The sequence below is a fragment of the Netta rufina genome, assembly GCF_964035555.1.
Source record: "Netta rufina genome assembly, chromosome: 4".
Lineage (NCBI taxonomy): Eukaryota > Metazoa > Chordata > Aves > Anseriformes > Anatidae > Netta > Netta rufina.
In genome coordinates this window covers 18,356,139-18,383,666 of record NC_140127.1, presented here as the reverse complement: position 1 = coordinate 18,383,666, position 27,528 = coordinate 18,356,139, and the positions used below count along the sequence as shown (strand labels likewise).

The following is a 27,528-nucleotide window of genomic DNA, read 5'->3' as shown; positions in this document are numbered from 1 at the left end:
CATGTTACAGAGCTCATTGGACTGCTTTGGGCGCTTTGTATTTCGTCTCTCAAATCTGTCTCCTTTCTTGGCCTTGTGGTTTTGGTAGGTAGGTACATGTAGTCTCAGTGCTTTTTAGGCGCTTGTCCTTATAGGTGCAAGGGCTTTTCTTTAATCTTGTTTTCTTTTTGCCACATCAGCCTTCCCCCTGCTCTCCCCTAGAGATCTCTTTCCCTTTCTGTAAGGTTTTAGGTGATGATATGCAGCTCTTCTCTACTGTAGAGGAGCCATCCTTGGGATTTTTCCTCCACTTTGCTAGTCTTGTGTCTTCTTTATTGAAGGTGAAGGCTGTTGCTACATAGGAAATTGCTTTCCAGGGACTCTGAAAGTCCTCTGTGCATCTACTTGTTGGCTACTCCAGTAGTGTTGGGGTGTAACCCTAGAGCTAACTAGGAATCTCCTTGTCTGCTCTTCAGTTCAGCTCGGGTATCTTTGGAAAACTCCATAAAGACCTTGAGTTGCTTCTGCTGTGCATGCTTCCTCAAAATGCAGGGAGAAAGGCCTTCAACACAGTAGAAAAACACTGGGCTTGTTATTGCTCACTACCATCTCATCGAGGGATGAGCCCTGAAGCTCTCTCTTCACCAGGATTCTTAGTGTTGCTGCTATGTTGCTTCTCTGGTATCTGCTCTAAACATATGCTTACACAGCAGCGTTTTGTCATTATTACAGTTTAGATCCCTCTTAATTTTCTATCTTCATGCAAATTTGTACATAAGAACACATGTATATGTGACCATGCTTGGTCAGACTGAAGATTTGCCAAACTCTGTCCTGCCCCCAGCAGTAACCAGTGCTAAATGCTGAGTGTAAGAACAGGCTAAGTGCACAGCAATTCTTCCCTGGAGTTCTCCAAGCTGCTTGCAACTTGTGACCGAGAGGTTCTTCAGTCAGTCTGGTGCTCAGTTTGGGCAGATTTTTCTCTCTAGAATCTTATTTTGAGCCTATGTAAGCTTTTGGCTTCCAAACACTACATGCTTTATGAGGAATCGTGCCCTGTTGTTACGTACTTGCTGTTGGAAGAAGGAAAAATGAGCAGGCATTTGAACATCTGGTGTCTCAGCAGGAAGATGGTATCTGGACAGCTAAACCTTTCTTGTTGTTCCTTTGCTTGTATAGAAGCTGAGAATCTAGGAAAGCAGCCCTAAAATCACACTTGACTGCAGAGGACCAAAGAGTTCAAAAGTTGCTTTACACCCACGGGAGGAGAAATGGCTGGAAAAATGAAACTTTTATGGTTATCGTCATTGCAAAAGCCTAACTTCCTAAAGGAAGTTGGTCAAAATGCCTGCACTTGAATCAAGTCACAAGTAATAAGAATGTATAATGTCTTTAAAGTTCTGGTTTGTCTAATAGTTTTTTATTTCTTTTTAATTCTAGAACTCTTGAATCCTCTTGGAAAGTATGAAAACTGAACTGCTTTTTAAATATCTTTTAGGATAGTTGACATGATCCAGGGAAAAGCTTTTTTTTTCTGCGATATTCAGTAGAGTCTGCATTCTCTGGGATCTTAAATAAGCATAAAATGAAAATAGTTTAAAATCTATCCTTCAAAATGAATATTGAAAAGTCAGATGACAAAGCAAAGAATGGCTTGAAGTCTTCCTTACTTATAAGGGATGAAAATGGAAATAATTATGCATGTGACAAAGCTACACCTTCCTCAAACAATTGTGCCACCAAATTGCATGGTAATTCAACTGACCAAAATATAGCGACTAAGCATGAAGATGATACTGTTCTTGAAGATAAGAGTGACTTTGGAAGTATTATTTTAAAACAGCAGCATATTGACACACATCATCTACAGATGATGCCTGGTAAATATAACTGCACGGGAGGTCTCTTGAGAGATACAGATGCTGCATGCAAGTCTTCTGTGACCGGGCAGACCTGTGTGTATCCTTTGAACTGTGACTTGAAAGAAATGGCAAGTTTCCTGAAAGATAATGTGGCTGTGGCAGAAATGCAAGATCAGAGTCTTGAACAATGGGTGCCTTATAGTCAGTCCGACTCAAACTGTGCATTACCTCTTCCTGCTTCAGAGCAGAACGTGCAGTCCATGATAAAAGACAGGGTACGCTGCCACCTGAGCACATTGGATGTTACTAGCGTTATAGGTGGAACTGTGGAAACTGATCAAAATGATGATGTGCATCTGAGTGAACACTCTACTGATGAAGTATTTACAAGAGCGAAACTTGGTGCAATCAGCTCAGAAAAAATCCCGAATTTCTCCTTTACAATAGTGGCTTCAGGAAGCCCAGATGTCTATTCTGAACTTGAAGTACCTTGTCCTGCCTCTGCAGTTGTTGAACACTATTTAGAAAACACTAACAACGTTGATAAAGCACCACAGGAAGCAGAAGCACCATCTGGAAAACTAGCTGCTGGATGTATAGATGCTTGCATGCAAGATCCATGTGTTAATACATATGAAGATCAGCAAGCAAAATCCTCGCAGAATACTGCTGGCTGTGATGAAATTGGGAATTCCACTGCTGAAACATGCAAGGATGGTCCTGTAAATAAGGAGCACCTTTTACCAGTAGATAACGGTGATGGAGAACAAGCATCAAAGAAAAACAGTGAACCCTTAACCAAAGAACAAAGCATCTCTGGAAATGCTGCTTTTCAAGATATGCACAACACCCCTTTTGTGTCTGAAACAACGCCTTGCAGCGTACCAAAACTAAAGAGGGCTGCTTTGCCTGAGCTGAAATGTGAAGCAACTTTTGTGGTCTTCAGTCCTTTGGCTGATGAAAGAGATTCTGCTCTATTTACTTCAACTCCTAAGGAGAAATCAAAAAATACAACTTTTTCTGTTCCAGCTGTGGCAGAACATGGAGACAAGTCTACTAAACTGCAACCAAATGAGGTGTTCATAGGAGTACAAAACAGAAGTCCTTTGCTTAAAGCTAATTCAGGTCAAATTACGGGAAAAACATCGGGCAGGTCTCCTGTTGCATCAACAATAACCAAAGCGAGGAAGTCTGAGATTGTTAGTTTTCCCAAACCTAATTTCAAGAATGTCAAGCCAAAGGTTATGTCTAGGCCTGTGCTGCAGCCAAGAGAGGCTGCACCCTTAAAAAGGTCTCCTCAGGCCCCCCAGCTGTCAGCCACCTCCTCATCCTCACTAGCTGCTTCCCCAAGGCAATTGTCCCCTTCTGTAAAAGTCCTGAAAAGGAAAATAGATCTAGCTAAAGATACTAAAGTGGAATTGCCTGTGAATAAGCCCCATAAGCTACATCTTAACAAACACCTCTTTGCTAGCCAAGTCGTACACGCCACAACACATCCCCGAAACGCTTCCCACAGGGCTTCAAAGACACCTGTGTTGAAGCAGAACCCGGAAGACATTGGCAAGGCAGGCGCTACCGCTTCAGCATGCTCCTCGCTCTCTGCCGCGCTTCCAACATGCATAGAGGGCTCCAAGGAGATGCGGAGCGATAAAATGGAAAGTTCAAACTTGTTAATGCAGCCCTCTGCTGAAAACATCCACCCGACGGGAGGTGAAAAGGAGCAAAACGACAACATGGGAATTCTTCCAGAAGCACCGTTGTTGAAAGATGTGGCAAATGAAACATTTGACCTGTGCTCTGTTCCTGTGGTAAGCTTTTAAAATTCAATTATTTGATGATATGTTTTGTACGTTTGGGGAAAAAAAAAAAAAAGAAGGGGAGGTCTGCATTGCACAGTGCTGAATGGGAACTGAGGGATGGGTTTTGTGTTCTGCAACAGCAGTTGTAACATTGATTTCTGGGCTGAAATACCTTCCTGCTAAAAGGAGAGAAGAAATACAAATTTTTACAAACTGCTGAACTTCTATCTAAACAGTAAGCTCTTGACTATTAAGTGGCTTACTTTAAGTGCTTTTTAGTGTCTGTAGCCTTCGTCTTCTTCCATAGTATAAAAAGCTTTACATGAAGTCTCAGTAATGCAATGCTGTCAGTAAGATTTCTAGTAAAAGCACACATCTAAATTACAGTCTAGCTAGTAAAATCACATAGTGTTACTTGTTAAGATTTCTACAAATATAACTTCTAATATAACTTTTATCAAGATAATTCTAGTGGTACTGTAATTTTAGGTAGATCTTAGAGATAAATTACTGTTTGCAGTAATATTTTTTCTTTCAAAGCATATTTTAATTCTAAAACATACTTCTAAAATTTACGCATAGAAATGTCTGTATATATTAACAACATCATGTAACACAAAACCCCACGACCAACAATTTGGTGAAGCATTTTTAACTTCTTAATTTCACTGTCTGATTTGAATAATTCGGGAGTTCGTTTATTTGAGTAATAATGGGACTCATTAGAATAGTTGGAGTAGCCTGGATCCACTCTTCATGCAGAAGGTGGATGCCTTTTTTTGGGCAGTTGGCCAACTGGAAGGTGCGAACTTCCTGGCCGGAAGGTATGTATGCACGACGGGTTGGGAAACATTTTCAGGCAAGTCAGCTACCTGTCAGGAGCAATGTGCTGCTTTCAAATACCTTGGAAAGAGGTTTCAAATAAAAGGAATTGTAGGAAAGAAAGGAAGAGCTTTGGGGTTGGGTTGGCAAAAATCTCTGTACTCAATGTAATGTAGTACAGTTAATGGTATATAAGAATTCTGTATAAAAGGTAGAGGTAGGAGAAAACAACCTATAAACCAGTTGTTTTAAACTTGTCCTGAATTGATAGTTTTTGGCACCTGAATGTGAAAGGGTTTACATGTTCCTCTGCCCAGACTTAAGATCTAGGCCAGGAAACCTGTGACAGTGGCTGGGAAGTTTTGGGTTGTACGTGACAACTAACATTTTAGTGCATTAACTTGTGCAGATACTTGGTAAAGAGTTCGTCTTGAGATTAGGTACAGTCATACAGTCAAATGGCTCAATTAAAGCTTGGAGGGGCAAGGAAGGAAGAAAGTGACGTTAAATAGCCTCTGTAACAGCTTTAACATGTTGGTCATTATCAGTGACTATCTTCAAACTTGTAGTTTTGTGTCACTGGAAGCCATTTAAGAGAGTCGATGAAGTTCTGAAGTATAGGTGATGTTGTTGACTGCTTCTTTGGTGGACCGTGTAGCAGCAAACAGCTAAGCACGCCCCTTACCTGTGGGGTCAGTTTTTCATTACAGATGTTAGAAAGGGAAACAGCTTCTCATAGTGGTCATGTTTTGTGTTTTTTTTTGTTGTTGTTTTGTTGGTTTTTTTTGTTTTGTTTTGTTCTTTTTGGTTTGTTTGTTTTAAAACAGATGTCTTCTGTGAAAGATGGGACAGCAGAAGGGAAAAATACACCAAAGAAAGTCCCAGTCATGCCACGAGCTGTATCAGCATCCAAGGTTAAAATGGTGCCCTCCGTGTTGAAGAGAGGAAGTGAAAACAAAAATACCTGCACAGTTAAAGCACCTTCTCAGAAAGGAACTGTTCTATCATCAAGCTCTGGTAAGACAATTTTTGACTGGAATGCTACCACTCTGACAGTTTCTTAAAGTTAAGACATTACATGCAATCTTTGTTTTGTTTTTGTGTTGGAATGGATCTGCTTTTTTGGTGTTAAATGTGATTCTATCTAAATTGCTGCTTTGAGGCTTAAAAGAAAGGTAGGTTCTACCTAATCATCTTAAAATCTCATCTTTTAAGGAGTGTGTTTAGGGGTGTGTGGTTCTATTAGAAGAAACAGTATTTAAACATTATTTGTAGTTTGTTTATATACCAAAACTTAGTGGAAGTACAACTGAAATTCCTCAAAAGCTATGAAAGTGAAAAGGAGATAATATAGAGCTCAGGCACAAAGCTTTTACAATAAGCAACTGTATGCTATTCCAAGGGGAAGAAGCCCTATTTCAGGATGTAACATTTATCAAAATTAGGTTGGACAAAGTATCTGTACAGTTTCTAGGAAGGGTAGAACGTGATTAGCAGCTCAAACAGTAGTCTCCAATTAAGCTCAGACTGATTTATACTGAGGTGGGAAAAAATATCAAAATTACTCTGTAGGCTGCTGTTCAGATCTGGTGACTGCAAACTACATTCTGTAATTGCACTGTAGAGATTCAGAAATGCTCTTGTAAATTATGTGCTTTTTAAAAAAACCAAGTGTGGCAATATATCTAATTGCAAAGGTAGCCTAGCTATAAATGAATACACTACAAGACACTGTAATTTGAAAAGTGTGCACACCCAGCTATACCCAGCAAAACCTGTTTTTTACCCACCCAATCCAAGATTATACAAGAGTCCAAAATACTCCCCTTAATTACATACAGGTGGTGAAATGTGATAAAATCTGTATCTGTCGTACTTTATGGGGTAAGTCTCTCAAACAAAGTGGATTTAGTTCATTCTCTGATTTAAGCCTTGCTGATGTGAAGGATTTGCTTAGTGAGCTAGGTACCTGTAAGTCACCGAGTTTTTGGAAGACTTGTGGCCACTCTTAGAATCTCAGTTTATAGTTCTATCTGTAACCATAGTATTAGAAGAAATGAGATGGGTATAGGTATATTTTTGTCCCTTAGGTTGTTAATCCAGAGCAGCTTTATGACACCATTGCTGTACATGTAAATATGTGAAGAACGGCTGGTTTTAAGTATGACTTCTGCTTCTGAAAGTACACCTGTTTATTTTTTAATGAAGGGGGGACTTGTGCTATTGGTAATGAAAACTTTTTCTCCCCGAGTTTCATTAGCTAAAGAATGTCTCTCTATAGCTCACTGTATCTTAGAATTGCAGTATTCAGTAGAGTACCTTCCAAGTTTTTCCTGTTGGAAACTGTCTCGTTAAGATGAAAGCATGAAGCAGCACTACAATATTTCAGACTTGTGCATTATGATCAGAAAAGACTGGAACCTCAGTGTTGCTCATGATGGTAATTTTTCTTTGATATTCTTTCCTATCCCCCTGCCAATGCTCACAGCTCATAGCACGTATCGTCCTTAATTTTGCTCATGCTGTGTTTTGGTGCTGCAAAGTTGGATTTGATGCATTAAATTGGATCAGGTTAACTTGCCATGTCACGGAAACTTCCCTTGTAAAATTCTTAAATGTTTTTCCTTGCTTTCTGGTAAACATGGTACTGGTAGAAATCAAATGAGGCAAGCAGCGGTGTGGGAAGTATGGATGAGGAGAGAAAAGAATTGCTTGGTTTTGCTATCAAAGCTCTGCTGTGTTACCAGGCCTTTCAGGTGATCAGGCTTTTCAAGATACCTTTCAGGTGAAACCCTGCCCACAGATGTGTACCTCCATTCATTTTTTAATTTTTTTGATGTAAAACCATACAGACACTTACTGTGGCCAAGAGGTAGCTTGTAAATGAAACAATTCCCTGTTAGTTTAGCTTGATGTAGGGAATAACGATTTATCCAAGTTCAAGCTATTTGAACACTTTAGTATTAAACTTGTACCTTGGTAATGTTTCAGCAGCACAGATAAATAACTTGTTCTGTAGCTTTGCAGTTGTTTGCTGTCAGGCTTTCTTCAGGCTATAGCCAGGCTAGCTAAATCCAGGATGGAAAGGACTTCTGGAGGTCACCTAGCACAGCTTCCACTGCCTGTAACTGGGTTGGCACTGAATTCAGACAAGGTTGTTCTGGAGTTTGTCAAGTTGAGTCTTAAATGTATGAATCCTAGCAACTTGGTTCAGCTAATTCTTAACCAGTTGCTGGGTGTATTTGGATAGCTGGGCAGGAAAATGTGCTCTGTAGTGAGTCCATGGAATGCTTTGAACAAGAGAAGTGATGGTGTAGCTCACCTGTATCTCACATGTCATCTCACATTTATGGTGGGGGAGAGTAGCAGTCAGTCTGTCCAAAATGTATTTGTGTGTATTATTCTCAGAATAATAAAGAGCTTGTGAGCAATAGATTGTCATTTTGACTGGGAAGCAGGAAACTCCCTTACTACCAAGAAATAAAAGAAAAAAATGCCACCTGTAATATGCCAATTATAAGATCCTCCTTACTTGGCAGGAATTGACATTTTAGTATTTTTTTCCACTTGTGAATAAAATGAACCTTTTGGAGGTAGCATAGTAAACCAGTAGGAAACATGTTCTAGAGAAATTCCCTGATCCTTTCCCGGACAGGAGACAGAGGGGAAAACTCATGTTCCAAGCATTATATATTTTGGGGGTTATTTGAAGAGCACATTAAGCTAGAAATAATTTTAATGACATTTTCCAAAATGGTTGATGACTACTGTTCACCCATATTAGTGCATCTTGACCAGAATTTTAAATCTTTGATGAATTAGAAATTGGTTCTTGTTTCTGTTGGTAAAAACACATACAAAAATTGAAGACACAGAATGAAGTGTTGGAGTCCCTTGGTTCTTACTGGAGGGCGTGGGTAATTTCGGAGCCTTCATTTAGGACTTTGAATCAGCCAGAAATGAAAGCAACTATTGTTTTCATTCCCAGCAAAAGCACACAGCCTTCTAATTGGATATCCATAACCACCACAGTGGTAGAGTAATATCCCACTAATAGTCGGGGTAGTAGGGTTTGGGAAAAGTTAGGTCTGTCTTTGACTTGAAGAGAGGTCTGGGGAGACTGGAGAAGCCAAGGAGCTTTGGTGTCCCATGGAAGGTCACTTCAAATTGTACTGCCAGCTGCTGTGAGCAAATGCATGTGAAGCGCTGTGACAGTCTGAGTTCTAGACCTAAAGCATAAATGTCTAGCACTGCATTTTATTCTCATAGCGCTGACTACATCGACCAGCAAGTTTGTAAAGGAATGGAGCTTTACCTGCACATATTCTGATTTTCTTCACCTGTATTTCTTCCTTGTAATTATTACATGGCTTTCAATTATTTCCCATTGTATGAAACCTTACGTTGTTGTTGATGTCTTAGCTATGAGAGCTTTGTCACGCCTTATGCATAATTGGAACTATTTGGGGATATCAGAAGTATTTTTCCATTTACTGTTAGACTTCCATTCCAGAAATGAATGAAAGATGTGTAAATCACCGTTGTAACCAAATTCTTTTGTCTACTTTTCTAAAGTGTAGGTTGTGATCTGACATTTATTTCTGATGCTTTAGGTACTGTTTTTTCTCTGATTTTATGTCGGTTCTGATTAGCAGAACTATTGTCCTGTTGTTTAGTTATCTTTTGCATGGATGTAAGCCAGTGCTACTGCTTCTTCCTCTCTTGCTGCTTCTCTTTCTCCTCTTGCTTTTCATAGCATTTAACTAGCATAATGAAAGCTTGGGTAAAGAGAAGCTCAACATTGTGAATTCTATTTTTCCTTGAAGATCTTGGACAAATGAGTCCTTCTGAAAAGTTGGTCATCCTGAAAGATTTTCTGAAGTGCTGCAAGTAGAGAAAATAATTCCCCGTGTGCTATAGCAAAAGTACTTAAGTCGCATTAAACCACAGAAAGTTTTAGTGATACTTTGAAATACTGATTTGCTTATTACTTTATAATTACTAAATTCCTTCTATTGAATTTTTGGCTTGATCTTACACTTAGATGTGTAATTCAGAGAAGCTTCCAAGTTAAAACTAGAACAGGCTATAACACATTAAGACTGCTGCCATTTATTGCACAAAGCAGAGCTTTTCATATAGAAAATTGAAACCAAATGGCTTCAGTGGTTTTTTATGCAGCTGGCAACATGGATATGAACTTGGTAATTCAGAACTTTTTGGTATAGCCTTTCACAATACTAGCGAGGCAGAACCGAAACAACTTAGTTTCAGAAAGCATTCCCGCAGTCCCTGAATTTCTTTTCTGACACTGAACCAGGAAATAAACAAAACATAGTTACTGCAAATTACTTTTCAGCTTTATCGTTCCTGCTATCTACCATCTGACTTGAAGTTGTATTGACATGCTTCCAAGGGGAAACAAAATATTTTAAAAAGCAAACATAACTTCCAGGTTCTCTGCCCTGAAACCCTTGGGACTTTCTCAAAATGCTGGTACTGGGGAGTTAACCTGTAAAGGTATCCATATACTTTCCATGAGTAAATCTGCAAATAACATTTAAGATGTGGCTACAGCCACTCTTTCTTTATGCTTCCCTCCATCCTCCCGCCTCCAAACAGTCAGCCTCTTTTTATGGATCTTAAAAGCAGGTTCCCTGTACACTAGCTTGAACAAGATCATCATTTGTCCAGTTTAATTGGTCCCTTCTTCTTTCTTTAATATGTGTGGTGCTCCATTATGGTAATTAAAGTCTGTGTAAAATGAACTTAAAACTCCCATATCCTCCTTTGAAAGTGTGGGAAGGGGGAAACTAATATATGGGTTTCTGTGGAGTATAAGATGTGTCTGTAATATCACGTGAAGCTTGCCTCTGTCTGAGCTCAGTGTTATCCAGCCAGAGCCTGCTAACAGAGGGGATCTTGGGGAATCCTTGCTGCTGGAAGGACAACGCCGTGACATGTCCATGGGGAGAAACTTGGTTTGTCTATAGCAGGCTTCTAAATGACATGACCTGCCTTGTGTTTTTTCACAAACTGAGCAGGTGACTTCTCAGAGCCATTCTGCTTGTTCCTTTTCTTTGAGCTTACTCTTCTGTAAGTGATGTGGGGAAGAAGGTATCTGGTTTGATAGAGAAATCTTGTCTATAATAATAGTCTTTGGTCATCTTCGCCCAGAGAGTCCTGCTGCATGGTGACTACATCTCATTAACCAGCTATCTACTAATTTTCAGTATAAAGTGGCTGAAAACTTTAATGGACTTGAAGGGACCTTTTCCAGCTGATCAATGTATGAGAGGTTAGGAAGCAGCATTAGTTGTGAGGGCTTAGAAGGTAATACCTGCAAGATTCCTGCCTTTTGTAATCCCATTGCTTGAGGTGGGCTTTTCTACTGTTTCCTTTCCACTTTGCCCTCCATTCCTGATCATCCTCAACAGGAATGGTTTGCTGGAAGCTGCCCGATGCAGCGTATATCCTCACACCAGTATTGATCTCTAAGCCTCTGCTGCAAGTGTTGGTTGTTCATGTACAGAATGGTTGGTTCTCATTTTGAGGCCCAAAAAGAGACGTAAAATGATGTAATCTGAAGTACACACAATCGATTTCCTTTAGTTTTGACTATGTACACTAGTGGAAAAGCTTGCTATAATTTCTGTATTTATTTCATTTCCTTATATTTCATGAACAAGGTGCTCTCTTACTGTGCAGTAAATGTTATTAATACTTTATAAGCCTTATATAGGATTCAGCATAAAAACACCCATTTTGTTATTTCCTAGTTTTAAGTCAAATGGTTTATGAGAAATGAGCAGAAACAGAAGGTTTTTTTGGCTTTGAAGTAATGTGGGACCCGTTACAACAAATAACTTACAAACAAGTTGACTGATTTATTTCTGGCTTAGTAGTCCTAGAGATGGTGCTTTGAGGTTTGTTTGTTTTGGGGAGCAGGAGAAGAAGTGATGGCAAATTTTGAGGGTAAACTTAAATGATCTTTATTCCAAAGATTGATATTTCCAGTATTCTGTTGAATGCATTACACATCTGTTAACTTCAAGATTCAAAAGGGAGCATTTCTTCTTGTCAGCTTTGTTTCTGGTGCCAGAGTGACCATACATAAGGAGTTAAGTTTTCACATAAGTTCCCAGGCTTTTTACACATAACTTGTGACTAGCCACGTTGGGATTTTAATGAGTTATACCTGTAGCGAGAAACATGATCATACCTGCAGAGACTGATACTACCAGTCCACATGTGAAGGCTGTCAGAAATATGTATGTATCTATAAGAATATTCTCCTCTAGGAGTAAGGTGTGCACCAGTTCCCTGCAGGGGAATTTCTAGGTACCTAGTCATTTACTTGCGAGGACATGCTGAGGTGTCTTCAAATAATTCTTCACCTTTACTGGTTAGTTCTGAATTCTCTCTGGGTGGGGTAAAGGAGGAAAGAAACAGAAATCCTTGTCATCCTGAAGAAAATTGTATTTACATTTTGCTGCAGTGAGGTTCGTTCTCATGCAAGGTATGTACTATGTAATTCCTGCAATAGAAGTTGTAAATTATCAACAAATGTTTGGTGCATAACACTAAGGGGTTTATGATACAGACAGAAGGAAAATAATGAAAAGCATGATTCGTTGTGGTTGGTGGCTTTCTTTTGGCTCAGATTTCTTCGTATTATATTGCTTTGACTCTTCCCTGTGCCCATTACTACTAAACAGATGAAAATTTCCAAAAACTGCTAGTTGTTTGTTTTTTGCTTAAATTGGGATGCAAACAACTTACGGCAGTCTCCTGGTACAGCTGAAATGGGCAAGTCTTGCCACCACCATACAGTTGCCTTTGGAAGCTGGCATAAAATGAACTGTTTGGAGGCTGGTTTTGCCTGTGGTTATAAGAGATGACAGTGCAACTGCATGGATATGGTCTTTAGTGGGTCTTCTCTAGTTTAGTCTATAAAAATAAAACCTAAAAAAAACTAAAATTGAGTGAGTATAGCAGGTAGTGAGATGGCAAACAATTCTGAAGTTGTGAAGTGCTTGAGAGGGTGAAAAGGATTGGTTTTATTATCAGTTAACAACAGCAAAATGCTTTACAGCACTAAGGATTGCTTTTCAGTTTCACTCTGAGATTTTTGGGCTGCAAGGGGAGAAACATGTGAATACCCATGTGACTGCTGGCAGCCCAGTTTTGGTTTTGGCACAAACTTGTTTCTGGCTCATTGGTATCTGTGCCAAAAAGGAGCACATTCCTGGTGATTAGCGATGGAGGGAACAACACTGTGGGAGTCTACATCAGATAGGGAAGTGGGTCTTGCCTTAATGTGTGAACTGTTCTCTGATCAGTTGTTATCCCCTAAACAAATAAATCTCTCTAATATAAATATTTGAAGACCTAGCACGAACTTAACATTCCCTGTCTTCGTGTTTGTGTTTAGCAGCTGCAGTATTACTAGCCATATAACATAGCTGTCTTCTACCTTCTCTTTCTGTAGTAGCTTGATGCTTTCAAAGGGGGAGAGAACTAAAAAGATATTTCTACCAGTAGAAAATACGCTACACTACTAAAGTACGCTATAACTAGCTTTTATTCCTCAAAGGAACACTGACTGGTGTATAACAATATAACTAATATTGCTGAATGGCTGATGAATCTTACAGCTGTTGCTGCTACTTTGCAGTGTTCAAAAAAATCACAAACACTCTTATATCTATCTAAAGATCAGTCTACTGCAATGGAAACAACAGCAAAGTCCAATTTGTCTTTGCATGATTTATTTGTGCCTATCGATAGACACCCCAAAAAATAGTGTTCTCTTAAAGATTTATTCCCCTTGCTTTGCAAAACACTTGTACCATAGACTTAAACTGTTTAAGTTTATTAAGCATAAAATAATTTTTGAAAGCTGAAGTGTTTAGCACTTTTGAAATGGACCTCTCTGGATTTTTATACTTGTAGAAGAAAAGTCAGAAAAGCATAAGACAAAAGTCTAAAATTTAATGTATTTAGATAATATGGCAATGAAAACCCAGAACTGACTGATGTTATCAGCTTTAGCATTAAAAAACAAAAGCAAAAAGAAAAACCCTCTGAAAACCTGTTGTGAACTAAGTCTGCCTTAAGTTTCTGTTTGGGAAAGGCTTCTGACCATTCATTTCCAAGTGTCACATAGCTCCCTGAATGCTATCTGCTGTATGCTCAGTTACGGATCTGAGATGGGTCAGTATGGTTTGAAACAGTGAATACTAAATCTCAGAACTGGTAAATGCATATTTACCTTTAAAATCTGCCTGTTGTGACTGTTGTCCCAAGCTACTCACTACAAGCATGTGTTCATTTTCTTGACGTGATTTTTTTTAGGCTCCAGCACTATTTAAAGGAAGTCTTAATTTATTCTGAACAATAACCACCTATGTAGGATTCATATGAGAGCATTGCTATTTGAGTAAAGATGTGAAATCAAATTTCAGAACTACTTGAAAAATGGGCTATGTTCCTTGCTTATTTCCATTCTAGTACAAAACCACTTTACCATACTTGATATCACGTAGTTGTTGCGTAGAGATTTTTTTTTTCTAAAGAATTGCCAGTTTATTATTTCACTGTAGAGGAATGTGATATTTTTAGTGTTCTACTTCAATGACTAGATTAAATAACTGATGAAAGCCAGCTACTTTGATGATACTGCTTGTTGTCTTTATCATAACGGTTCACTAAATATCCTGCTTTTGTGTGTGTTTCCAGTACTTCTGTTTATAAACCATATCTTACTGTCTTCATCTTCAAAACCTTTTCATTTAATTCTGTGCTACTCCTTGCTTAGGGAATGGTACTTTTTAAGCTACTTTCTTAAAAACATTGTTATAGTTTGAAATAACACCTAGAGTAACTGCTAAATGATCTTGTGTCATGACTTAAATTCTTCAAGGACAGCTTTTGAAAAATGTATTTGTGTGCTTGAGTACTTATTTTAACAGAAGCCTTATAGGAAAGCAACAAGCAGCAAAACCAAGGAGAAAACAAAGGTCGTCTGTTTGACTTGCTTCTGAAGCTGGACATCGTAGAGCTGGCTGTGCTCACTTGAAGGCGTTTGAGTTCACAGCTGGTTTAGAGCACTGCCACATTCCAGCTTCAGCAAAGAAGCTGAGCTGGCTGGAAATCATTTTTTATATATGGAACATGCTGTACAGGAGGAGACTGAGCATTCTCACATGCTTGCCTCTATCCCTCTTGAGTGAAAATCACTGTACAGAAAACAGGATTTCTTTCCTGTGTCTTTTGAAGTGGATGAATTTAGAGCCTGTCACTATAGCAATTGGGCATGCCGCCCTCACCTTTAAACCATAAAATGCAGCTTAGCAGCAGCATTTCTTCCAAAAGGTACAAATGTAAAAATGTAAACCTTTAACATATTGGAGTCAGACAAACCTAACCTGCAATGTTTGTGCAGCAGCCTTTTTGTGTTTGTTTTGTTTTAGGGGTGGTGACAGTCAGGAGGGATTGGTTGTGTAGTTTAATTTTTACCTTATTTCACTAAGAGGCTATTTAGAAAAGGAATTTTTGACGGGACTGGATTAGTTAGTTTTCTGGTATGTTGATCCATTAATGGAATAAGCTGCTGTTTCTGTGCAAAGTTTGAAAGCTGTCAGACTTGTTCTGTGATGTAGTGAAATGGTTTATTTTTTAATTGTATGTTTATTTTTTCATCAAATGAATGATTTCAGAGTTGTTGCCTGGAGCGCTGGTTCAGAGGTGACTTCCGTGAGGGTGAGCTCAAGGTTCATGCTGTGCTCATAGCATCAAAAAGGGTTGGATGCTCTGTGGCAAATTGGATGTAATCAAATGTCTTTTGTAATAAATTACACGGAATTCTAGAATATGGCTGATAATTTTGTCTCATATTTAATACCAGGCTACTGTGGCTAAAGCCATATACCGCATCACAGTTCTTCATAGTAACGCCAAACAAGTAGTAGAAGTGCAGATCTTAAGGGAGGTCTGGTGTAAAGCATGTTTAATGACTCACTGATGCTTGTCTGTCCTTCTCAGTGACCGGTATCACATAAGATCTTATTGTATCTTTAGCCTATATTGTAGATAGGGTTTCTCTCTTTATTACTGGGTGGAACAGCAGGGGATAGTACGGGTGCATCTTCCTTTACTGGTGCTGTTCAGCCTTTTGTGTACTTGACAGAGGATGTTTCCAGACGTTACCTAATCCTGTCACACCACCTACTGTTGAAATGCAGACATTAGGCGTAAGTGCTTCTGTTGCCTAAATCTTCTTGTAATCCCCTTCGTGCCACTCTTTCTAGGTCTTGGTGCAAACTGATGGTTTCTTAATCATTGGTGTTCAAGAGTAGAGTCTCTGTAGCAAAACTGATGTTGAATAAAGTGGAATTACTAGCTAATTTTGTCATGTTTCAACTCTGTCTCATAGTTTAAGCATAATTGAAATAGGGTTATAGTGGCAAGAATAAAGGAAAGAGTATTGTATTTAAAGAGAAGATTGAGTATTCAAAGTAAGACCTGAAATGCTGTAATAATCTCTTCTTGAGTAAGATGAGCTATGTCTGTCAAACTTGAAAATGGCAATAATGTCAGAAGTCAAGATATTTTGTATATTAGATTTTTGTATATGAATAATACTTAAGTCTGTCTGTCTTGTCTCTGTTCTTGTTTCTGTACAAGAACTATGACAGCTTTTCCATGGTTATTTGGAGTACTATATAAAGACATTGGCATCTAAATTTTAAGTCAGAGCCGGTATTAGTCAACTCAGTGCTTGCAAGACAAGCCTGTGTATACATAATTTCTTTTGGACCTTTGTAGTTTCAGTCTGGGTGTATGCTTTTCAGGAATAAATGAAGTGAAATAAATCAGCTACACTTTCAGGAAGAAAATTTCAGTTCAGTTCGTTAGTAGTACAAAAGCCAGCTCCTGTCTGAAGATGGCACACTTCTCAACTTAAATAGGTTGATTAATTTAGCTATTGGGCATTTGTATTCAAGAGCTAAAATGCAAACAGCAATTAATGCAAAAATGTGTCTGCAGCAGTTGGCCATTGAGAACTTGGTTCCAGGGAGTGCTGTTCAACTAGTTTTGCAGAACTAGTCGGTTTTAAAGTATATTTATGTGCATACAGCACAATCCGATACTCTAGTAAAGCAAACTATCTTTTAGCACTCTGACAGTGCTCTGTCAAAGGGGAAAAAATCATTTCTATGTTTGGGGGTGGAAAGAAACAAAAGAATCTTTCTTCGATCATCTTTGAGCCAGAAATAATATTTTATGGGATTGCCAGTACAGCTAACCATAGTACACAGAGGTGTATGTTCAACGTGAATGCAAGAAAAACTTTTATGTGCATGAAAATGTCAACCTTGAAGGCCAATCTATATAGAATTTGATTTAGTCCTGAGCTGAACATGCAGGTAAAATTGAATTCTTATGTCTTTAGAACAGTTTTGCTGATTTATAGCATTTTATTTTTTTTCTCAAGGAAATAGGGTGACAGAGCACTGGGAGAGGTTGCCCAGGGAGGTTGTGTAGTCTCCTTCTTTGGAGATGCTCAAAACCCACCTAGATGCTGTCCTATACAACATGCTCTAGTTGACCCTGCTTGTCAGGGGGGTTGAATCAGATAATGTCCAGAGGTCCCTTCCAACCCCTACAGTTTTGTGATTCTGTGAAGGAGCTTAAAAACTAGAAGGCATTGCTTTTATTTACTATGTAAATATGGATTAATTATGTCTTCTTTGCATATAATTTTTAATATACATAAATATTTCTTTTTGTAGGCATATATGTAGAAGAGGCAACTGCTTAAGCTTCTTTGCAGTTTTGTTTTTTGTTCTTCTCACCTCTCCCCCCAACTCCTTCCCCCTGACAGGTGTAGGATCTTCACCAAGAGAGAAGCATGTCTCCATGAAAAATTCTTCAGCCTTCTGGGCTAGCTCTAGTAAACCTCTACCCAAATCTAAAGTGCCTGTCAAAAGATCAGTGCTGGAGAGGACACCTAGCATCTCATCGCTCAGCAGCACTCAGAGTGAGAGAAGTCTTTTCAGCAGTAATTGTAAGTATCTGTCAGTGTAATGAGTTATAATTGTTACCCAGCAATAACTGCGTTGAAAAATCCCATTGAAAGAAATCCTGAATTAATTCTCATCTTACTTCTATTTGCTTCTTCCATTTACTTCTTACTTCTTATTACTTCTAGACCTTACTCTTTTTGCCCCTTAGCTTACAACTTTCCTTCTGCAGACATGTCATCTGAAGGAACTTTGAGCCTTGGATTTTTATTTGTTGAATAGAGATATCAGTACAGCTCTTCTTCCACCATGAAATGTCACAAAACTAGCAGGTGTTCCTGAGTGGAAGTTTCCTTGTATTTACATATAGTTTCTACTTGTCAGAATATTTGGAACAGCACATTACAGGTTTGTTTTATACTAAACACTCTTGTTGAGCTAGATCATATCTGCTTCTAGAGTTCTAGGACAAAACGTGAAGATGAGATCAAAAGCAGGTAAGTGAAATTGCTGTTAGAACATATAACTTTGAATGGCATTTATCATTTTTATTGGAACTGTAAGCACTGCTTTATGACCTGAAGCAAATCTGTCTTGATCAAAACTGGGGAGAAAAAAGAAAAGAACTATCTTTAGTTTGAAGCTCTATCTAGGGTCAGTAACAGCTGTTGTGGGAGTTACAGGGTAAAAATGTGAAGGAAATAACACACAATTAATTCTGTCAGACGTATCAGTATTCCCAGCTAGACATATTCAAATGAGCACGTTCAAATATTCTGTTACTATTGCATCATCTGTTTCATCTTGGAGACTGGGCAAAGGCATTTCCTTTGTGCCAGCTGTCTTTGAAATCTGTCTTCGATGGACTGGAAAAAAAACCTTGTGCTTTAACATACAACTGCAGTTTATGTATGCGCATGCATGCATGCATATGTAACAACAAAATTTTCTTGTGTTCTTTTTTTCCCTCAAGTGTCTTCATTAAAAATGAAAAGCTAACTTATTCCTCAAAGGAACGAGTATCTGTAATAAAATATGCACTGCATGTTTTTCTGTCATCAGGCTGGTTCTGTTGCCCTGACAGCCATGTTGACTTTTGCTGCTGTTCAATTGTAGAACTGTATCTGGAATTCCCAAGCAGCTTTGTCCTTTCTTCATTTTACTCTCTCATGTAACAAAGGAAAGGGTCATTGCTTCATAACAAAGAAATGTATGCAGATTAAGCATCCAAACTGATGGCTCCTTATTTAGAGTGATTTGCTAGCTGGTTTAATCTGTTTTGTCCACCGCCTCGAAGCTTACAATTTTTTCCACTCTGATTCACGAAGAGCAAGCAACAGCAATATGAGAGGTTGAACATGGCTGCAGTCTTCTTGGCTTCAAGCTTGCTTTGATTCTTTTTAAATGACTATACCAGGAGGACTCCGCAGTTGCACAGAAACTAATTTTTCTCCCGATATTTTCATCAATTCTACACTAACACCACCGACCGATTCAGGAAGCCACTATGATATTACCTTACTGACACTGCTGGTAGTGGGATCTTACAGCTTTTGTATTATTCCTTTGTTAGCCTCGTTTACTGGGAAGAGAAGTAGGTTGTGTTTCTTTTTATTTCTCTTTTAAAGCATGTAATCTGTTTTACGGATGTTGGTAGATGTGTGACATGTTTTAATTTGCTGATGTTTTTTCCCTGAGATGACTTTCTTTGGTTAAATTGCTGAAATTCATAAGAATGATTTAAGTTTGATAGACAGTTTTTGTGAGGATAATGAATTTGGGTTACATTAGATTCATATGCTAGAAGTTTATATGACTTTGAATCAAACTGTAGAGAGAGTAAGTTTACTTTTTACCCTAATGTTTTATGTACAGTGCTGTTCCTTTTTTTTTTTTTTTCCTAGTCTTTCATTTAGTCTACTATGCAATAATGTCAGAAAAAAAGTCTGTGTTCATAAAAACTAAAGTGGTTTTATTAGATTGGCAGAAGACACAAAGATTGGGATGGAAGATTTATTCTGTGAATGTAATGAAATTCCTAACAAACTATTGTGGTCCTCACGACTACATTAAATTGACAAACTCCTTTCGCTTGTTTTGATTAAGGAGTTTGCCTCTTGTTAGCAGGAAGAAACTTAGAAAAGAGCATGTTCCTCCTGCTGTGTCAGCCTAGCCCTTTGTTATGGGATGTCCTTGGATTGGTTGTTTCCTGTGGCAGCATTAGTTTCTTTTGTCTACCGATCACTTGAGTTTTATGATTCTTTCTCTCCAGAGAGACTCTTACTGTCTGAGAAATTTAGAAATAATGAAATTTGAAGTTTTCTTGATATTAAAAGCATATTTTGCATTCAAGCTGTCAGTTGGAACCTCAAAAATGTGTTTTTAACAAGCTTGGCTTTAGTCGTGAGCTGAAAATATTATGATTGAACATACTGAAATGTTTAAACTCTGAGGTTGAGCAAGAATTCAAACTTGAATTGCATTAGAATAATTACATACAAAGGAAGTAGTATTTCAGAAGTTAAAAAAGCTGATCCTAGCAATTGACCTTGAGCTTCATTTCCATATTGCCAATACTTCATTAAAATTCTGATAGTGAGTGTTTAAACCCTTTAGCTCTTAACTCTTAAACGAGACCGTTTCAAGTCCGTCAGTATTTCATCAAGATTGCAATAACTACTGCTAATTCTATGAGAAACCATCTTTGAGTCATATAATAATCAAACTTTGCAAGTCTCCCTCTTTTTTTCCTGCTCTTAGCTCTTTTTAGGTGACTCCGGAGCTTCTAATACAACAAGCAGAGCATAAGTGGTCCTGCACCAGGAGTGCTCTTACCCCTGAAGTGATTATTGAAAAATAGCACAGCAGTTTATAGGCAGTATTTAACTGCTTGCAGTGAACTCTGAGCAAAAATCCTAGATTTTTAGAAACTCACAGAAAAGTTGAGGACTGTTTCAGAGCTGATGCTTTCCTAGAACAAGTTAGTTTGAATCATCTGATGTAGGTCAGGGTCAGAGCTTACTAAAGTAACTGCAGCATTGATGTATTATGCAAATTGTTCCTTGTGTATAAATAAATTTCTTTTGCAAATGTTTGGCTTTTGTGCTTTCAGAAGGAGACCCTTTCTCAAAGGGGAAGAAAAAGCAGCTCTGTCCTTCCTTCTGATGTAGATGTATTAATTCCTGGCCAAGAAGCACTTTTCTGAAGCAGTTAATTATACCGTTTATGCTAGTGTATTTAAATTGACATTTAAATAATCTCAAGGCTGTTCCATCTTTTGATGAACAATACTAGATATGTAGTTCTCATTACCTTAAAATCAGCCTCTTTAAAATACGAGGTAAAATGCGGTATTGTATGAACCCCTTTTTCAACACGCACCCCTTCTGCTCCCAACTGACCTGTGAAAAAAGCAATGGTGTGACAAACTATTCCAACGTGAGTTAGTTTTTGCTTATTCTCTGGTAAATGTGATGTGAGCTTCTTGCTTTTAATCTCAGTATACCTATTTTTTGAGTAGCTGAACCAAAGTATACTCAATCAGTACTTCAGAAGTCTTTTTGTCTTTTTTGCTGCAATACTAAAAGCATGCATTGACTCTCCCCAAGTTTCAGTTTTCTTTTTTCAACTAAGTTTTCATTGTGACACTAAACCAAACCTCTCCCAGGTTCCTCTGAAATGGAATAAAATGTCTTGTGCAGCATCCACCCTCTTAGTTGGAAACATGATTTTGACCTGAGGTACAAATTGGTTATTGTCCTATTCTTTCTGTTTGGGTCAGTGTGCCCCTTTTTGTGTGGAGATTTTTTTTTTTCTGTGTGACTTGTACTCCTCTCTCCAAAGAAAAGTTGGTGTTGGGGGATCATCATCTGAGGCTTGCTGTCACTGAGGAGGTGACTCTTACAAATGCAGACTACAGGAACCCTTCTTAAAATTTTTTTTGGCAGCTGCTGAACGGAGTTGGGCTCACCCATTTTTAGTTCCTCACAAGGAGGATGGCAGGAGTGCTTGTGGTGCATACATGATATCACTGAAACAGAGCTCTTTACACAAAGGACAGAAAACAAGGAAAGATGTTGCTTGAGACAGCTGTCTGAGTTTTTAATTTGACTTTTGTTTTTTAAAAAAATGGCTTCACATACTGCTGATATTCTTTCTTGGTTTACTCAAACTGAAATGTGTTCTGCATTTGCTTTATACAGCATACTTAGGCTTCTGTTTGTGTTCCTTGATCAATATTCTTTTGCATATGCCCACCTCTTTTGCTAAGTTCAAAGCTGTATGCCCTGTTCAAAGAAATATTTGTAATGTCTTGAGACTAACCTGATATCTTCTGTACAGACTGATCAACTGTAGCAGAAGCGTTCGTAATATTTTTATTCTAGCTTGTGTTTCTTGTAACTTTAGCCTGAAAGTAAAACAGGCTTACTTTATGATTTAATTTTCCACAAGGTAGATACTGCCTAGAGCAAATTCTCTGCCATTCTGTGTTGTAGCTACAAGTGCCACGATCATCATCAAGAATGGAGAATGGCCTTCAAAACCAGCCTGCCAGAATGGTGCTTCTGGACCTGTCTCTTTGAAAGCAGTACCAAGACCTAGATTACACTCATTAAAAACACCTCCAAAAGGTATCTGGATCTGTTTGTAACTAGAGTGAAACTGGAGTTACCACTGTTGTGGTACCTTACCTTTTGCACTTGGCTGTGTACTGAAGCAATGCTTATTTTAATAAGCAGTGTTCTGGGCAGATGCTGTGAGGAAGTAAGATCACACCAGTGGGGCCATAAGTTTTGTAAGATCTCATAGGAAGGCTAGAATGTCCTTTGAACTGTAATTGATTGGGTATGTAAGGCAAAAGAGAAGGTCTGCACTGCCGTATGGACTTACTCAGGAGCAGTATGTCTGTTTTGCATGGAGACTAAATGCACTTTGTTATGTTGTACATGTCATCACTTGGGTTTTACATTGTTCTAGTGGCTTTTTTTTTCTGTCACAAAGCTCAGGCACAGGCTCTGTAGCTGCTGCTGACCTGCAGGGTAGACATACTTAGAATTTATCTTCAATGCATTGTTGTCCTTTTCATCATGCAGACTTTAGATGATCTTTGCCCCTTTTGGAACAGAAAACGGATAGGGTTAGCACTTTAAATGAGGTATTCCTGGATAATGTATCTTGTCTGGATGGCATTGTCACACTATTTGAAGGGAAGAATCACACAAACATTTCTCTGTGATGCTTTTTCTTGATATTCTTCTGACTGACTGAGGGGAACTAGATGTCTGCTCTCTTTTGTGGTGGAGAAAAGGCAATTGTGCTTCTTCATCTTATGCTAAAGGAAACTTAGTTTAAATGTGGCTGTTTGTTGGCTGATAGAGCAGCCCTGGCTCAGTGCTTTTCCAAGTCAAGCCACAAAGAGCAGTTGACAACTCATTCTCTGACCAAAATTGAAGACGTAAAGGGAGGAGATAAATAAGCTTGTGCTCTCTCTCTCTTAAATCCTAGTTATAATCAGCTTGCTTCTGACCATCTTTGTGGTGTACTGGTTATTGTAATTGGATAAACCTAATTAAATACTATGCTTCTGCTTTAGGCTTAAGTTTTAAGCTGGCCAAATGTCATGCTGTAATGACATACTTTAAAATGGTAAACAATGAAAAGAAACAGACCCTGCCAGAAACTGTGTATCACTGAAACAAACAAGAATTATATGGCTGCCTGACAAGCTGTCTTTTTTGTCAGGCCCAGTATCTGCAATGCAATTATGCATTGTTCAACCTCTTCAGTGACCTGGGTGCTAGAAGCATGCCTTCAGCACCTGCAGCAGCAGTGTGGCCAGAAGTTGGTGTTCTCCCTCAACTTGGCACTGGTGAAGTCCACCTGGACTGCTCTGTGTTTTGGGGCTTCCCCATTTCACAAAGGCTATTTGGAAACAAGAGACTTGGGAAGATAGAGTCTCAGAGCACATCAGCTGTGAGGAGAGTTTGGAGGAGTTAGGCTTCTTCAGTCAAGCAAAAAGAAGAGTAAGGGAAGGTATTGCAATAGTCTGCAATTTCTTGAACAGTTGCAAAGATGATGCCAAACTCTTCTCGGGAGTACCAGATGATGTAGCAATAAGAAATAAACATAAATTGTGGAGCAGAAGACTGTCCCTTTGGGGAAGGAAATTATGAGGAGGATTGTATAGTACAAGAGCAGGTTGTCAGCAAGGCCGTAGAGTCTCCATTTCTGGAGGCTTTCAAGACAAAGCTAGACATGGCCAGCTGACCTTGCCTTGGTGGTGACCCTGCTCTGATTTGGAGGCGGCTAGCTAGCTCCAGAAGTCCCTTTCAGCCAACTTTTATGTACCTGAGTTGTATTTGTTGCTGTTCTGAGACTTAGGTAATTTGATCTTAGTGCTAAGTTGAAATTGACCTTTTCTTCTACTTACAAGCTTTATTGAAATTATCTTTTATTTCCTCCACGGTGAGTTCTGGTAAAAACAATTCTAAAATGTAACTAAATTTTCTAGATAATGTCTCTTTTTGTATTTGTGGTGCACAAGTGGACTTGTGCATCTGGTATTGAACTGTAAATATGTGCTGGTAGGCATGTCTTTACTTACCGTCATAGCTGTACTTTTAAACCTGATCTAAACCTCTACTTCTAGGAGCCAAGGTGAGGTCTGCTGCCTTAAGCCAATCCATAACAAAATCACCCGGGCCATTGCACCCAGCAAGGAAATTCAGCGAGGCTAGAGGCAATCAGCTGTTGGGTAAAGTAAATTTTTCATTTACATTCTTGAATCCCTCTGTCTTGAAAAAGAGTGGCTATGCTCTACAGCTTTTCAGAGTAATTAAGATAGTCTGCTGTCTTCACCTGTAGCTCACAGGATTGGAGACTGGCTCTGCAAAGTGTTTCTTAGATACTTGTTTATCCATGGGTAAAAGTCAGGACACTTCATGTCTGCTTGAAACTTGTATCCCGTGAGGACTTGGTGCACTTGATAACATCGGTTAAATGCTTTTACAAAACCTGCTTTATAAAATTGTATACTTGCAAGACGAATCTCAGGCTAGCTTTCCCAAGCTTTTGTTTAAGCTTGCTTGTGAGAGCTTGCTGATCAGCTTTGGCTATTTAGGGTAACATGTACTTGACTTTCCATTTATGTATCAGGTGTTTGCTTTATTTTAATTTTTATTTGAAATGCGTAATTAACTACCAGAGTGAATCAAAAGAATAGATCTGATTTCTCTGAAAATTTCCATAACACAGAATTTTCAGTTTGGGAGCAAAGTTTGATTTGTATGTTTGAGGTGAAGGGAAACAATTACAATTGTGCTACAGAGCAGATCATTCATTATTGGTATACTTGCTGTGGGATCACACACTATTTCTGAAGCGTGAAGAAAGCTCAACCTGATAGGTGTTGTAAACAGACCTTCTATAAACTTCTGCTCATTACTTCTGCACTTACAACTAGCAAAAAGTGCTTTCATTTAATTCATATCATTCAAAATGATGAGGTTCTTAGATCAGCTTTCACATGACTCTGAAACAATACAGTAAGGGTAGATTAACCTTCTCTGTTTTCATTTCTATCTGACTTGATTGGTAGCACATTTAAGAGCTACCAATTTATTTATAGCTGCTCTATGCAAATAAAATAAATGAAGTGTATGACTGTAAAAAAAAAAAAAGTTAAAATGATAATGGTACAGATAATATTTGTTTTCTTCTATTACTTATTAATCACTCTACTATGCTATATGAATGAGTAAAATGAAACAGTGCTACCTGGCTTAAATGAAGTGTGATAATTGTAATGGAAAAAAAAAAATGTTAATAGGAATTCATCATCCATTTTCCAGATAGGTTAACCTTATAATGCCAAATCTTTCTGTCAAACGTGCTATCAGCCATCACAAGGAAGTAACTGAAACTGCAGGAGGTTACGTGGAAAGAATCTCAAAAGATTTGCTCCCCTTTACTGGCTTGAAGTGTAATTCTGCTTTCTTTTCTGAACATCATAGGTACTCCTGGAAGAAATAGACACCAAAGCCTGTCGTCTTTTGGTTCTGGTGAGTATTCTGAAAGTATTTATACGTACTCTGTAGTGGAACTTAAATTAGGTTTATATGTTAGATTACTGTATTGTTTCCTTTCTCGGAAAGACGGCTTTGCAACAGAACTTCTGTGAACTTTCATCGATTTTGGATTCAAGGAGTACAGAGAGAAGCCTTGTTTTTTTTCTAGTTGATGTCTTCAGGTTACCCAGCACTTGGAGTACGTAGTCTGTTCTATTTGTTTTCCAGTGAAGCATAAGGAGGTTTTAACAGTAACAATAAGAAGTATGGCAATGAAACTTAGATGTAGTTTTTACTGTTTAACCACGTTGAAGTAAGTAATGATTAAAGCTCATGTGTTATGGCTTTAAAATAAATAAATAGAAGAGTCATGCAGAATAACAGGTTTTTCTGGAAGGTTTGTGGTAGCTACCCTTTCAGTGTCAGCTGTCTTTGTATTTCTGTCACTGTAGACTATGCTTGAAGATGAAATTATCCAAACTTGTTAGTTTGTGTGTCTGCATGTATGGCAAGGGAGGAATGGCAATGGATTGTGGCAGATGGTATTCCAAAATCTGGCAGTGTTTTTAAGGACTTCATATTGGGTTTGTTTTCCTTGTTTATGCCAGTCAGGGCACCTGGTGCTAGTTAGTCTCTGCCAGGAGACAGAAGGGTCTTCAGATGAGGTTTCTATTCACAGGAATTTCCAGGTCTTTTTCAGGAGGGTTAGAAGCCTAATTTAGATTCCTAAGAATCAGTGCATACTTGCTGAATTAAAAACCGCTTTTAATTACTGAAAAGCCCTCTTTGAAAGATACTGAGGATCACTGGGAAGCCCTGTGTCCCTTGAGTGAATAGCAGATGTCTTTGTGAAAGAGGTGCTGTAGCCAACCAGATGTTATGAATTTGAGTCTGGAATTGCTGAGTAAAACAGTTCTGACCTGTCACTTGGGTACTGTGGCAGTATGTTTTTAATTTCCTGCACTCATAACACGAGTCTAATGCTTTGCCTCCTGCTCTTTTGTGTGTGTTGTGTCTGCATATCAATCGTGACTGAGTGCTTTGCTCAAGATTTGCTGTCATAAATCAGGTCTTCACTTATACAAGTATTAGATGTAGCATAAAACATGCTCTGTTTGTTGATTTAATTTATATTTTCCTGAACTAATGTTAGTTTAGGTGTAAGCTGACAGTATTGCATGAGCTTATATGACTTTTTTTTATATAAAATTGTAGAGTGATACTGCTAGGAACATAATGCCTTAATTAGTTGGATCAGGGGAATTTGTGATAAGCAATAAAGTATAAACTAGAAATTTAAATGTAATTGTTTTCCTCTAAATCTAGCATGGCACCCTCACTTTCCATGCATTAAAGTACTTAGTGCTTCCCCACCCTTTTTGCAAGTTTAACATATTTCTATCTTGTGATTCATCTTTTCCAAGCTAATAAAGAATGTGGCTGTGTATCTTTGAAGTATATTTGCTGCCATAAAAATGTGGCTATAACTCCAAATTGGCCATAACACTTAGAGTGATTCTTTAACAAATTCTTTAGCATCTTATTTTTGCCAGTCAAATACCTGCATTTCAGTATTTGTCTTAAGAAACCTGTTTCCTGTACTGAATCAGCTTCCAAAATTGGGTGGTATGTTAGACTTTTGAGTTAATAGCTTTTTAACTTATACAGAGCATTAGTATAATGTTCCATTTACACATGCGAGCTTTCTGATAGAGTAATTCACTGTTTTAAGAAAGACTTCTTTTTTTCTCATCTTCACATTTGCAGATAGTTTTTTAGCAATACAATAAAAATATTGTTTGGCTGTTTGGATGTTCTCTGGTATGATGTCTTAAACTTGAAGAAAAGACAAATGATCTTTTTTTTTTTTTTTTTTTTTTTTTTTTTTTTTTTTTTTTATAAATGAACTGCAATAATGCCAGCTGGTACCATGTAGAATGGGGCTCAGTATTTTCTTCTTCTCTTCGTTGCC

The 27,528-nt window shown here is 38.3% G+C and overlaps 1 protein-coding gene across 2 annotated transcripts in view; it reads left to right on the top strand.

Annotated features, from left to right (window-relative positions):
- The window catches only part of MTUS1 (microtubule associated scaffold protein 1), a 121,089-nt gene that overhangs the window by 31,923 nt on the left and 61,638 nt on the right, over window positions 1–27,528 (top strand). For both annotated transcript variants that reach the window (XM_084286260.1, XM_084286259.1), the window contains exons 2-7: window positions 1,420–3,649; window positions 5,290–5,479; window positions 17,352–17,534; window positions 21,987–22,121; window positions 24,140–24,244; window positions 25,503–25,550. In XM_084286260.1, the coding sequence (XP_084142386.1) occupies window positions 1,595–3,649; window positions 5,290–5,479; window positions 17,352–17,534; window positions 21,987–22,121; window positions 24,140–24,244; window positions 25,503–25,550 (2,716 nt within the window). In that variant the 5' untranslated portion in view covers window positions 1,420–1,594. The remainder of the gene's footprint in view (window positions 1–1,419; window positions 3,650–5,289; window positions 5,480–17,351; window positions 17,535–21,986; window positions 22,122–24,139; window positions 24,245–25,502; window positions 25,551–27,528) is intronic.